The 13,253-nt window shown below is 44.3% G+C and overlaps 1 protein-coding gene across 4 annotated transcripts in view; it reads left to right on the top strand.

The window, feature by feature from the left end:
• The window catches only part of Nbr (exonuclease mut-7 homolog), a 131,036-nt gene that overhangs the window by 22,686 nt on the left and 95,097 nt on the right, over positions 1 to 13,253 (top strand). For all 4 annotated transcript variants that reach the window (XM_075694602.1, XM_075694593.1, XM_075694599.1 and 1 more), the window contains exons 9-11: positions 5,172 to 5,335; positions 10,683 to 10,824; positions 10,893 to 10,954. In XM_075694602.1, the coding sequence (XP_075550717.1) occupies positions 5,172 to 5,335; positions 10,683 to 10,824; positions 10,893 to 10,954 (368 nt within the window). The remainder of the gene's footprint in view (positions 1 to 5,171; positions 5,336 to 10,682; positions 10,825 to 10,892; positions 10,955 to 13,253) is intronic.

The following is a 13,253-nucleotide window of genomic DNA, read 5'->3' as shown; positions in this document are numbered from 1 at the left end:
GGTGAAGTCATCTACCATCATGTAAGACGGATGGACAAAGTCCGTGGTGGTAGCACTGTTTTGTAGCACCCGGCATGGTTTTCCATTAATATGCAGGTCGTGAAGATATGGGTGTAAAAGTTCTGTGTTCTCGTCTGTCTCCTCCATGTATGAAAACACTACACTAGGCGTCCCGTAGTTTGAAGCAATATGTCAGTTTGCGGCACTTAAAGCTGTGGATTGGTCTAAAGGATTCGTATGCCCTTTTCTGTTACTTTTGGACGGTTTCGCTATTTGACTTCTCTTTGCTCTTTTCTGATGTCCTTTCTTTCTGCGTCTACATGCTCTGGTCATTTTGTCTGCGATCCCTTTTTGAATGGAAATTATTTCCACAGTTCATTTCAACCGTCACAATTTCAGTCCTTGGTATTCGGCTTTCTACGCGTTGCATACTCTTCGGCTAATTCGGCCGCCCTTTCCACAGTGTTTACGTTTCCTCTGTCTTGCACCCACAGCTTCAGATTGTGGGATGCTTTTGTTAAACTGCTCTAGACACATGCATTCAATAATCATGTCTATGCTTTTGTATGCTTCTGCGATTTTCATACACTCGACTAGGTTTGCCTTTAAGCCATATGCAAATTCGGGATATCCCTCGCTATCCTTCTTGCCCGTGCTTCGAAACCTTTGTTGAAAAGCTTCAGCTGTAAAGCGGCACTTCATCAAAAGGCTAGCCTTAAGCTTCGCATTATCATATGCATCTTGCGCACTGAGTCTGACGACTACTTCAGCAGCAACCGCTGTGGCCATTTACTCGGAGCGAAGTTCATCTTCTCACAGGTCCTTTCAAAATTTCCTAGGAACAATCCTATATCTTTACAGACTTCAAATGGCTTTAACAGTCAGTCCATGTGGTATGATTCTGTCTCACTTGATTGTGCCAGAGCCCTTCACTTGCTCGACACAACTTTCTTCTGTTCTTCTGTCTCTCTCTCTGTCCCATTTCTCTTTTCCTAAAAGTTCTAACCCAATTCGAATGTCCTCTTCACTGAACTGTTCGGAAACATTAGTTAGCTCTCACAAATATGCTAGCGCAATTTAGTATTTGTACACTGAGAGAGAACTGAGGTAGAAAAAGAAAAAAAAGTTGGAGGACATTTAAGCTTCGAGAGGAACGCGTTAGCATTCGGAGATCCCAGACTGCTTTCCCCGCTTCCTGGCAACTGCAGCTTATGTAAACTTAATGTTTGCCGGGAAACGCTGGCGGCGAACGCTATATGCACGAGTGCGAGATACCTGGCAAAAACGTGGTTTCTTGCATGGGCCGATTACAGAGGGTGTGCACAGCCGCACCAAAATAATTGCATCAGTTTCAGGTTTCAGTTATTGTTTCACACTTCTAACATTTCAGTGTGAGAAGATTTAACATAAAAGGCATGGGCTGTCTGTATTTTGTTTCTTGGCATTTGTTTGTGGGCTGTCATTCTCGTAATTCCGAGGAATAACTTTGTCGAGAATGTAAGACAGGGTATGAGCAACTTTAGTGATAGAATGATGTGGCAATATATCCCACATATACCGCATGTCCTATTGCTACGCGCGTGTGATATTTGATTGTTTGAATGAGGCGCGTAGGCGCCATCACTCGAGAAAAGAGGAAGAACGAACAAGGCTCGCGCTGTGAATCTAACCGGTCAGCGCTGCAACCGCTGTTGTAAATATAACCTGTAAATAGTTGCTCGTCTTACTGACTCGTCCTTCGCGTAACATTGTGGTGGAGGTGCGGGGTGGTGTGGTGGAGAGCAAGGCATCGCATATATACATATTGGGGGCAAGGACTTAGTCGCCATCTGTCGGAAGCGCCTCCCTTGCGTAGCATGAAGGATCACGCGGCGCGCTCCTCATAGGTTTGGCTTACGGCACTTAATAAAAATGCCACGCAATTGCCCTCCTGTACATTTCTGTAAGTACTATCAAAACGAGGGAACTTTATTACTGTCGAAATAATAATCTTGGGCAGACTGAAAGCACAGAATCGTTCAGACGCTATTTCTTTACCGAATACGTACAGTGAAAGCCACTGCTTGCAGTCACCGTGATGAAGTCTCCCAAATGGGCTTCTTGCATGAAAGGTCGGCAATCGCTGAGAGCAAATTATCTGATTGGATTGGATTGGAGTGAACTTTATGCCTGCACGCCCCGACGAGGGCCTACGTCATCTATGAAGTCGCCGTTACTCGGCGCGGGTCTCCGCTCGCCGTTGCCGGCTCGCTGGGTCCCTGCCTTTTGAGCGCCTCTAAGACCTGCTGGATGGCCCAGAGCTGTTCGTCTCGGCCGTAGTTCTTCGCGGCTGCCTCGAGCCGCGGTGGGAGCGTTCTTGATTTTGCATCCAAATTATCTGAAATATCTTATTATAGTGGGCGGTCTGTATAACCAAATGGCGCATAACAGAACAAAGCCTCGATGCATGCAGCAATCGCACGGGTTCGCAGCGACCAACTGCATGTCTGCATGCATGTCCGCGCACAATGTTTCCCTTTCACTGAGAGAGTTTTTGAACCGTGCTGCGAGCTTTAGGTCGCAGCATATGAGCATTTGACAGTTCACAAGCAACCATTGTTGTGTGGACGTTATCACAGCTGTTCAGAGTTTTGTTTTAACGAGGGACTTCAACTTGTACGGCGACTGTGATTTGTCGTCGCGACGATTCAGTATTGTTTCTTCTAAATTCTTGGGTGTTTCAATATTATTTCTAAAGTTGCGTCGCGCTGTATGCAGTCAGCGGGCGATTTCGTGCTGCTTCTTTTTCGTAATCCAGTGCATTAATTCATAACACAGATGACCTTATGCCATGCCTTTATTTAATGTGCTTCTTATCACTCCATTTCCATTCCAGTGAACTTGCCAGTGTCTAGCATCAATAAGTTCATAGACCAAAGCGTCGTGACATTAGCCGGGCAGGGAGCGCGGGCGAACGTCTCAGTGTGCGTTTTCTGCTACTCACCGAACATAGCATTCCCGTAGCTGTAGCAGAAATATTTTTCGCGTCTGTGCTTGCTGCATACCTGAGTTGTAGCCGATGGCTGTTTGCCGGTTCTAAGTTTCACGAGCCAAGCTTCATGCAGCTTCTTGTCCTGTGGCTACGTGTGAATAAGGCTTACACCAGGCTCTGTTCCGTACGTCCGGCACTGCAGCACTGAGCAGTAGCCTACCGTGCTGCATGCCTCCAAAGGCAGCCACTACCTATTCTAGTGATTTCAAATGTTGTCAAGCAGACGCCCGAAGCTGGAAATCCTCGCCACGTAACCCTCTGGCGGTCAATTCGCTAACAATTCCGAAAATGGTCAATACTGTATATTTATGGCGCCATCTGTACATTTCAAAAGCGTGCCAATTTCCTAACTTTTTCTTTTCTGTCATGTGCTGCCACTATGTGGGGATGCAGAGAATTTTTTTTGCACCCCCCTCTCTCTCTCTGTTTTGGTTGCATGGTTTGTTTTAGCGCTAGTTTGCTCCCGCGCGTCTATATACTACCGCTCGTGCATTGGCGCGCGCGCGGGCGGGCGGGCGGCCGTTTGGATTTTGTTTCGCGGGCGGTTTTGGCTTTTTGCACTTCTGAAACTGATGGCTATCTCATTCCTGATGGCTCAAAGGGCGATTGCTTGTTTCTCGCTCGTTTAGTGCTCACAGGGTTGCGCATAGGAAGGATGCTGCCGTGCATGCATTTCAGTTTCTTTTCTTTTTTTTTAATACTCGCGAAAACTAATTGCCCTCACTGGTTGGCGATAAGATGAAGGTAAGTGGAAGTTCGTCATACGCGTTGCTTTTTTTGATGGGCACACAACCAAACAGTTTTCTTGAGTGTTCGCACCTGCGCAGTTCGATTATGCTATGGACGTACATATTAGTGTAAGAGCACGAACATTTGAGGCTTGCGAAATATTCTTGTGTGCGGATTTTCAAAGCCTTCAACTATGCGCATAAAAATGCATAAAATTTTTAATTCTGATAAGTTTATTTCCTTTTTTATTGTTATTCATGAATGCAAAGTGCATATGTAACACAAAATATTTTTTTCTCACTTTACGGTTACCCTAGAAAAATTACGGTAATTTTTTTCGAAATAAGTCCCTAAGAAGAATTGGAATCTGCAATAAAAAAAAATCGACCCTGGGCAGTCGCATATGGCGAAAAAATCAACCCTCAAAGGGTTAATCAGAACCGCAGTGCAGGTGAGACTTCAAACTTTCGTTTTCAGCTCGCTTCGGCGCTTCCGAAGCAGCCGACGCGGCCATTGTGTCCACGTGATTCCTCATGCCACGTCACGCTGACGGTGGCATCAGTTTTTCCAGTGTTGGAGCTCGCCCCAATACCTAAATATATACAGGAATTTTCTGCGACACTGGGCCCTTAACACTATCGTGTTAAAATAGACATTTCTTATGGGAGATGATTCACTGTCCCCTTAGCTCTGCCGAGACAGACACTGGCACTAAAGGGGGTTGCGACAGAGGCCAGGTGTGTATCTGGTGACTGATCAAGTTCAGTTTATTTGGTGGAGGCCAATTTTAGGATCAAAGTAACAGTAGTTTGGGCCCATATAAATACATACCTGCTTGCCGGGACCTTTGGTTGGGATTAACTCGAATTGACCCAAATATATTTTTATGTTCCTTTGCTTCAGGTTGGTGCGGAGCAGCTGTATTCACTTGTTGGGCCCCTGTGTCATCTGTTACTTATTTAACCTTTGCCTTGATCATCATGATAATGTGAAATGTTTCACGGCTTTTCTGATGTTGTTACAGTTTTTAAGTGATTATATCTCTTATCCTATTGCAATTATTTTTTTTGTCAGACATGGTGGACAATGAGACTGCAGTAGGCCTATAATATGCGCAAATATTATTATAAAAATTTTTAAAAAGTTAATTTGTCCCTAGTGTTATGTGTTCTTTAAGTTTGCCATGCTCTCGCTTGTATAAAATTGGCTTGGGGAAACTATTCTTGCCGTTTTGCACTCTTGGTTGGTTTCAGATCATTTTCGTTAGCCAATCTTTAGCAGCAAGTACGGTTGTTTTACCATGTTCAGTAACTGTTGCAGGGCCCCTTTAATTGTATGAGGATGCAGGCTATTGTTGCTTTTACATTTGAAAATGAAATGGCAGAAAAATTTTTCCATTTCTTTGCTGCAGGAGGCTGTTGGTAGTAATCCCACATTGCAGCAGGATCTCTTGAATGAACTGATGTGGGTGAAGGACTATGAGAATGCTCTCAGCTTTGCACTGAAGCTTGGTGTACCTGATCATCATTGGCCACGCTACTTGAGAACATTCAGGGTTCAATGTGGACAACAAAAGTTAGTTGCCTCAAATTTGTTTTCTTGTTGATTTATTTTTGTCACCCCATGCATTTGATTTGCTCTTAACGAGTTTTTATCAGTGCGTTATCATTGTGTTGAAACAACTTGAAGTTGCTGGATATCAACAATCATGTCCGAGATGGCCTGGAGATTGCCATATGAATTTGCAGTTGTATGAGAAACAAAGTACCATGAAGCTCTTAGGAAATCCCTACAGGTTTCCCCCAAAAAGAAAGCTTTGCAACTGAAAAATTTGTCCTAGCTGGGGTATTGAACCCAGAATCAGCTTTGTCTGGTGTAGTTGCTGTACTATCTGAGCTAATAACATAGAGCAACTGCTTTTGAAAGGTGTATCTGTCCTGGGATTTGATCCCAGGATCCAGCTGCAAAGCTTTCTAAGAAACCCTTTCAATTCCTTTGGGTGGTTGAGTTTTCCCCCTTCGATTTTTTTCCTTGTGAATTTCTGCAGAACCGATTTGCAGATAGTCACTCGTATATAACAAACCCAGGTAGAGCAAGTTATGCTTTATATTGAATACTCAAAGCTGTCTTAGCAGGATTCATGTGAAATGTACTTTCCATAGTGAACTGTACATTGAATATATTGAACTTAGTGCATGCGATCGATGAGTAACCACATGCACCTGCGAAGCCTGGCCGCCACAGTTGTGTTGCCATGGCAGAGGCTGAGTAATAAAAATAAAATGCTTCCGATAGCGCGCAAGGAGAGAGGGGGGCTTCAGAAGAGAGAGAAGGGGAAGCAGCTGAGCAGCCTTTGGTACCTTTGCCCTGCGGCAGGGCAGTGCTCCTATGTATTTGGCAACTGCTCACCATGTGATCAAGCTACGTGCTTGCAACTCCAAGCCTATCGAGTCATGGAGAAACATGGAGAAACCAGATATATGTTGGGAGATGTCTCTGCAATCTCTAGTCATTAGAAAAACAATTCTCATTAGTTGGGTTCAAATCTGACTGCCAAAGACGGCTGCTCTACTGTCATCTACAACTGCATTGCATTGCTTACCACACACTAGCAGCAGTGTACATTAGATGCAAATTTCTCCAGAAATTTTTAAGATACCTCTTTCCTTACCATGGGAAAAATGTGTTTTTTATAGGTTATGCCAGATTTCTTTTTTTCTGAATAAAGTACTCCACTCAATATTTTACGTAATACACAAACAAAGGAGAATTCCACCACTCAATATTTTACGTAATACACAAATAAAGGAGAATGAATGCACTTTTCATGCATAAATGTTTTGTTAATGAGGTACGTCATAAAAAAGATATAAATTGCCAGAATCAAGATTGTGAGGTAAAATTGAACAAAGTTTGTAAAGACACGCTTGTATCTACTAAGAAAAAACTAACAAAAATTATGTGATATACAAAATGTATTGCCATCTAAGACACTGTTTCTGAAAAAAAAAAATGAAAATTCTTAATTGAACAGGTATTCCCCTCCAAAAATTTAACAGCAAGCACTACATTTGGGTATGCCGTGCTGTGGCCGCCATTATTCCAGGCTGGTTTGCCTTGTCACCTTGGATCTTTCGAAGTGGGTACGGCACTCCTGGAGGCGGCCATTTTTGCCTTATACTTTGACAATCGCGAAATTTGAGAGTGCATTAAGAAATTCCTGCTTGGCGGGAAAAAAAGTGAACTGCTTAGAAAACAAAAAAACTATGCAGATCCCACGCACTTTGGGAATTGATGTAAGCGACGCTTTCTGTGCTGGCTGCTTTGATTGGCGATAATTAGCGGTCATGTTGATGGGCAAAAGTTAAATTTCCTCAAAGTTTAGTCTAACATGAGAGTAGTGAGTTGACGTCAAACGTTACCTTGCGTGCACCGCTGATGTTCGTCTGCATATAACACACAGGGAGACATGTTTGCTTGAGGCATCGTTGTGTGCCATATTTCATAATCTCAGAGAGGGTTGAGCATTGTGCTTGCCTCAAATGGCACATCGCACTGTGGCAGAAGTACAGTCGAACCCACTTATAACAATATTCAACTACCACGAAAATTTCCTTGTTATAACCAATAATTGTTATAACCAGGTTGCATGAAAAAAAGAAATCAAAATCGGAGATGGCATAGCTGTTCTGAGAAAACCATAATGGCAGGGAGGCCAGTTCTCCTGCCCAACACCTTCCACCATCTGGCTTCTGATTGTACTCGTTCTATTTAACTCTGCTTCCTGCGCGCTGCAATCGTGTATTAACAAGCCGCAATTGTCGGCGTTCAAGAATGACACTGCTGTAACAACTGCAAACAGGGGTCATGGGCGGCAAGTGACATACGAACTCTGCTGAGGCATTGCTTTGGTGGCCCGAAAAGACGCCTTTAAAAGAATGCGGGAAAGTTGCCGCGGCAGCATCTCAGATTGAGCACTCCAGAAGAAACGCTACTTCTCATATTTCTCATTGGCTTGCACGAGAAAACCACGTGTCCATCAGCCTTGCTTGCTTTGCGCGAAGCTTGCAGACATCTTTCTCCAAGGCATTCATATGCTCCACGTAGTGAAGCAGGAGGCCCCTCGCGAAAAGCCCATGAGGGACAGAATCATCTACAGGACCTCCCGTGGGGACAATGTTGAGGTAGTCTGCCCTAACGCATCAGCACTGCCGTCGTGGCCGTCACTGTCGCTATCCGATGCAAGCATGTTTGTGACGATTGCCTCATCAGTTCAAAGCACTTCGTTTCCAAATCTATAGCAGTGCGCTTTCTTTTCACCAGCAACGTCGTGCATTGCTGATGATCAGTGGGCGAATCAGCCATGTTCTGTTTTGGCGGCGGGTCAAACAAGACTGAGAAATTACGTGGCTAAGAACAACTTCGACGCAACGAACAAAGGCAAGCACGAGCAACATAATCCGTTAGCTAATTGCACAGAATTAGGGCCGAACAAGAAGTCTAGGAGCAGCGCCGGCAGCGTTGTCAGCGCAGTTGGGGCGGTCCATTCATGTTGGAAGGGTGGAAAGGCAACGGCAGAGATGTGCGCGAGGCTGGCGTGCATCTCTCATGGAGAAGCGTACGGCGGTAGTTGGGGTGGCGGGTGATTGTGCAGTGGCTCACATTTCACTTTTTCTTTTTTCTTTTCAAGCATTTCGCATTCGATTACCTTTTGGCACTGACACCCAGCAGCCAGACTTCATCAGTATAACCTATAATGCGGCATGGGGACATTGTAGTAAGCGGGCTATTTCTCCATAGAAAACATACAAAAGTTGATGGTGCGTGCAGCAGCGTTTCGTTGTTATAACCGAAATATTGTTAAACCTGGTATCGTTATAAGTGGGTTCGACTGTATTAAACTTGAATTGGATTATGGGGCTGTACATGCCAAAACCACAATCGCATTATGAGGCTCGCCGTAGTGGCGAACTCCAGATTAATTTTGACACTGTGATGTTCTTTAACGTGTCCCAAAATCTAATGGCATCATGTGCGTTTTCTATTTCATCCCAGTAGAAATGCATCTGCTGCTGTTGGGGTCAAATCCACAACAATGCCATACTCGCAAAGCTACCAAGGCGGCCACAGAAGTGTTGATTTGACGCTCGACCGCTTCCATAGTGTCGCCTGGACCCTGCAGTGCGCTTTAATGTGGCTGTGCATCTGCACGTCCTGTGTAATTTGTCCGTTGACCTATTTGCATGGTGTTTATTTTTCAGAAGTAGCAGGAATGTACTATACCGTACCTTTAACTTAAGCTTACCCAGTTTCCCCACAACCCTATGTAGTACCCTGAAAGGGGTCATTAAGGGACAATAAATGATGATGATGAACCGCTGTCTGTATAGTAGTGGGGTTCCCTTGCCTTCTCACGTCCCCCCCCCCCCTTTGTATGCTTTTTCTCCTCCCTCCTCTCTACAGTTCTATCTACGCCCCCTCTGGACTTGCACATTTGTAGAAAGGGAAGCACTGCAGTTTCTGCAATGCTTTTGAGAGGCATCATGGATAATTACAGCTGTCAAAGGCTAATGTGGCGACGCCCAGGTAGCTCCAGAGGGCATTGTGCACGTTCGATGTGGTGGGGTCCAAATGAGTTTATTGTGTCGCCGTTCCTCTCTGACTCACTCCTGTCATGTATACACGCTCTGAACCAGCCCCCGAGACGCGGTAGTGGGAAGCAGTGGGAAAGTCATAGGAAGAGGCAAAGGAAGAGGCAAAGAAAGCTTTGCTTAAAAATATAGTTCTCCTCCTTCACGTTCTATGGTGCAGTGTGTCCGTGAGTGACGTGGAAGGTTTCGAAAGCGGCTTCTCAAACCATCGATAGTCGGCTAACAATGCCCAGTGGGCGTGGTAGGGAGAGAGTTAACATGCTCTATAGGCCACTTTCTCCCAAGAAATGCAAGTTCCCTTAGATACTGTTGAGGTGTTTTCCCCAGAGTGAACTAGCCTGTATGCTTGTGGTTTTCTTTTCCCACTGTTTTTTCTTATTTGGTCTTTCATTCATAAAAGTATGAAGTACACATTTTTTTGAAAGATGATGAAATTAGAAAACATCCCCTATATTTTGGTACTAAACACTGGAATTGAAAGCTGATATAATGGCATATTACATTAATCCTAGTTGACAATTGCCCAGTCTATAAGTCAACATAATAAAAGACATGCTTCAAAAGCCATGAAATACAAACTAAAATAAAACGTGCAGGTAAAGATTAGCTCAGTAAAACCAGAGTTTTACAAAGACAGTGTGCAACAACACTATAATGAAACAAATTGATGTTTCTGGTTTTCTTCAAGCAAATCCTGATTATATTAACATACATATCTGCAATATACCGCTGCAAAAATTTGCCTTAGCTTGAAATAAAGGACTCATGGTGGCAACATTTTGTTTTACTGAATTTGTATATCATAATCCTAAATCTGTGGCCTTTGGTTGCAAGTACATTGCGAATTATTGTCCTAGACAATTCAAAAGCTTACAGTTGTGTCGATCTGTGGATGGTGACTATCAAGCATGCAACAGCTGTTTGCCCTTTCCAGCACTTGTCACATTTGACATCATGCCCTGTATGGAGCTGCTATGGTGATTCAGTGGCCATATCATTGCACTGCTGAGCATGAGGCCATGGGTGCGACTTGCAGGTGCTGTGGCAGCATTTTAATAAGGGTGGAATGCAAATTGCCTGTGTATCATGCTTTGGGTTCACATTAAAATAAATCCTGGCGGCTGAAATAAATGTGGAGCCCCTCCCCTTTTCACTATGGCATCTGTCATGGCCTGTCTGATGCTCAGAGCAGTGTCCCAGTATCACCAGATTGGTTTAGCCATACTCTTGTTGATGCATGTTATCATTGCTCCTTTTCTTTTTCCTCCTAGGGTGCAGGAATTGCTCAAGTCTTGGAACTTGAATTGTGATAAGGACGATCCCAGCAAATACTTGCCATTGAGAATTGATCTTTGTGATGTGCACATGGTGGACACTGCTGATGCCCTTGACAGTTGCATTGAGGTTATCAAGGTAAACTTCTCCACCTTGGTTTTGTTGGGCATGGTCAGCTGAACCCTAATGTGACATATCTTTTGCAGGACTATGATGTTGTTGGCATTGATGCAGAGTGGAAGCCTACCATGGGACTGACACCTTCGAGGTTTGTGCCATCAACGTACTTCTTCATAAGTGTCCGGTGAATCTGGTTTTGACTTTATGTGAAATCTGCTGTGAAAGATTTTGATTTAGGAGATGTGTCCAGTAACTTGTGCAAGGACATGGTTTATCCACCTTTGCTCCCTTCCAAATGAAAATGGGAACTCTGAAAGGTTTGAGCCTGTGGGAACTCTTTCTTGATAATTGCATCGTCCACTAAAATAATAGTTCAACCTCAATATAAGGAAGTGTAGTTGAACCTCGTTCATACGTTTTGAAAAAGAAGCGCGAGAAAAAAATGTGCTAACCGGGAGAATATACTGCCTGAAGTCACTAAAAATGTGGCAGAGTCAATTGTAGGTGACATTGATGTAACACAGTGTTGCACGGATCATTGCCACGTGAGATGAGATGCTGATGTGCATCAAGCTGGTGAGGCCCGAGTGGCCCGAGGTGTGCTTTGTTGTTTTCCTATATTGCGTAGTGTTTTAAGCAGGAAACTAAACCAAAATCAAGCTTGTGAACAGGCCAGAATGCGATACTATCAGTGAAACAGGACGCTCCCTTCATGCCACCTGCAGTAGGGAACAGCTGCGCGTTTGTGCTAGTTCCTATTAAAAGCGTGCAGTATGGTTCCAATGGTACAAAGCCCCACGCACTGTGAAACAGACAGGTGAAGATGCTTATCGCAATAGGCTTGGTGGTGATAGCTATGAATGCAACTTGCAACAACCTGCGAGGAGATTTACTAATACCAGAAGGGGAAACTGGGTGCATGCCGGCATTTTCGCGTAACACTGGCGGGTGAGCATTGCAGGGAAGCTGCGTGGTGCGTGCCTACAGATCTTAATCGTGTATACCGCCTGCTTTTTCTTGTTCTCATGGAATCTAACGGCCGGAAAACATACCATACGATCATAGTTCATAAATGTACTGAATCATCATCATCATCCTAGTTACGCCCACTGCAGGGCAAAGGCCTCTCCCATACTTCTCCAACTACCCCGGTCATGTACTAATTGTGGCCATGTTGTCCCTGCAAACGTCTTAATGTCATCCGCCCACCTAACTTTCTGCCGCCCCCTGCTACGCATCCCTTCCCTTCGAATCCAGTCCGTAACCCTTAGTGACCATCGGTTATCTTCCCTCCTCATTACATGTCCGGCACATGCCCATTTCTTTTTCTTGATTTCAACTAAGATGTCGTTTACCCGCGTTTGTTGCCTCACCCAATCTGCTCTTTTCTTATCCCTTAACGTCACACCCATCATTCTTTCCATAGCTCGTTGCGTCATCCTCAATTTCGGCAGAACCCTTTTCGTAAGCCTCCAGGTTTCTGCCCCATATGTGAGTACTGGTAACACACAGCTGTTATACACTTTCCTTTTGAGGGATAGTGGCAACCTGCTGTTCATGATTTGAGAATGCCTGCCAAACGCACCCCAGCCCATTCTTATTCTTCTGGTTATTTCAGTCTCATGATCCGGATCCGTGGTCACTACCTGCCCTAAGTAGATGTATTCCCTTACCCCTTCCAGTGCTTCGCTACCTATCGTAAACTGCTGTTCTCTTCCGAGCCTGTTAAACATTACTTTAGTTTTCTGCAGATTAATTTTCAGACCCACCCTTCTGCTTTGCCTCTCCAGGTCAGTGAGCATGCATTGCAGTTGGTCTCCTGAGTTACTAAGCAAGGCAATATCATCAGCGAATCGCAAGTTGCTAAGGTATTCTCCATCAACTTTTATCCCCAATTCTTCCCACTCCAGACCTCTGAATACCTCCTGTAAACATGCTGTGAATAGCATTGGAGATATCGTATCTCCCTGTCTGACGCCTTTCTTTATAGGGATTTTGTTACTTTCTTTGTGGAGAACTACGGTGGCTGTGGAGCCGCTATAGATATCTTCCAGTATTTTTACATATGGCTCATCTACACCCTGATTCCGTAATGCCTCCATGACTGCTGAGGTTTCGACTGAATCAAACGCTTTCTCGTAATCAATGAAAGCTATATATAAGGGTTGGTTATATTCTGCACATTTCTCTATCACTTGATTGATAGTGTGAATATGGTCTATTGTTGAGTAGCCTTTACGGAATCCTGCCTGGTCCTTTGGTTGACAGAAGTCTAAGGTGTTCCTGATTCTATTTGCGATTACCTTAGTAAATACTTTGTAGGCAACGGACAGTAAGCTGATCGGTCTGTAATTTTTCAAGTCTTTGGCGTCCCCTTTCTTATGGATTAGGATTATGTTAGCGTTCTTCCAAGATTCCGGTACGCTCGAGGTTATGAGGCATTGCGT

Source organism: Dermacentor variabilis, chromosome 1, assembly GCF_050947875.1.
Source record: "Dermacentor variabilis isolate Ectoservices chromosome 1, ASM5094787v1, whole genome shotgun sequence".
NCBI lineage: Eukaryota > Metazoa > Arthropoda > Arachnida > Ixodida > Ixodidae > Dermacentor > Dermacentor variabilis.
The sequence above is the reverse complement of the archived record's forward strand: the minus strand, read 5'-3'. Positions and strand labels throughout refer to the sequence as shown.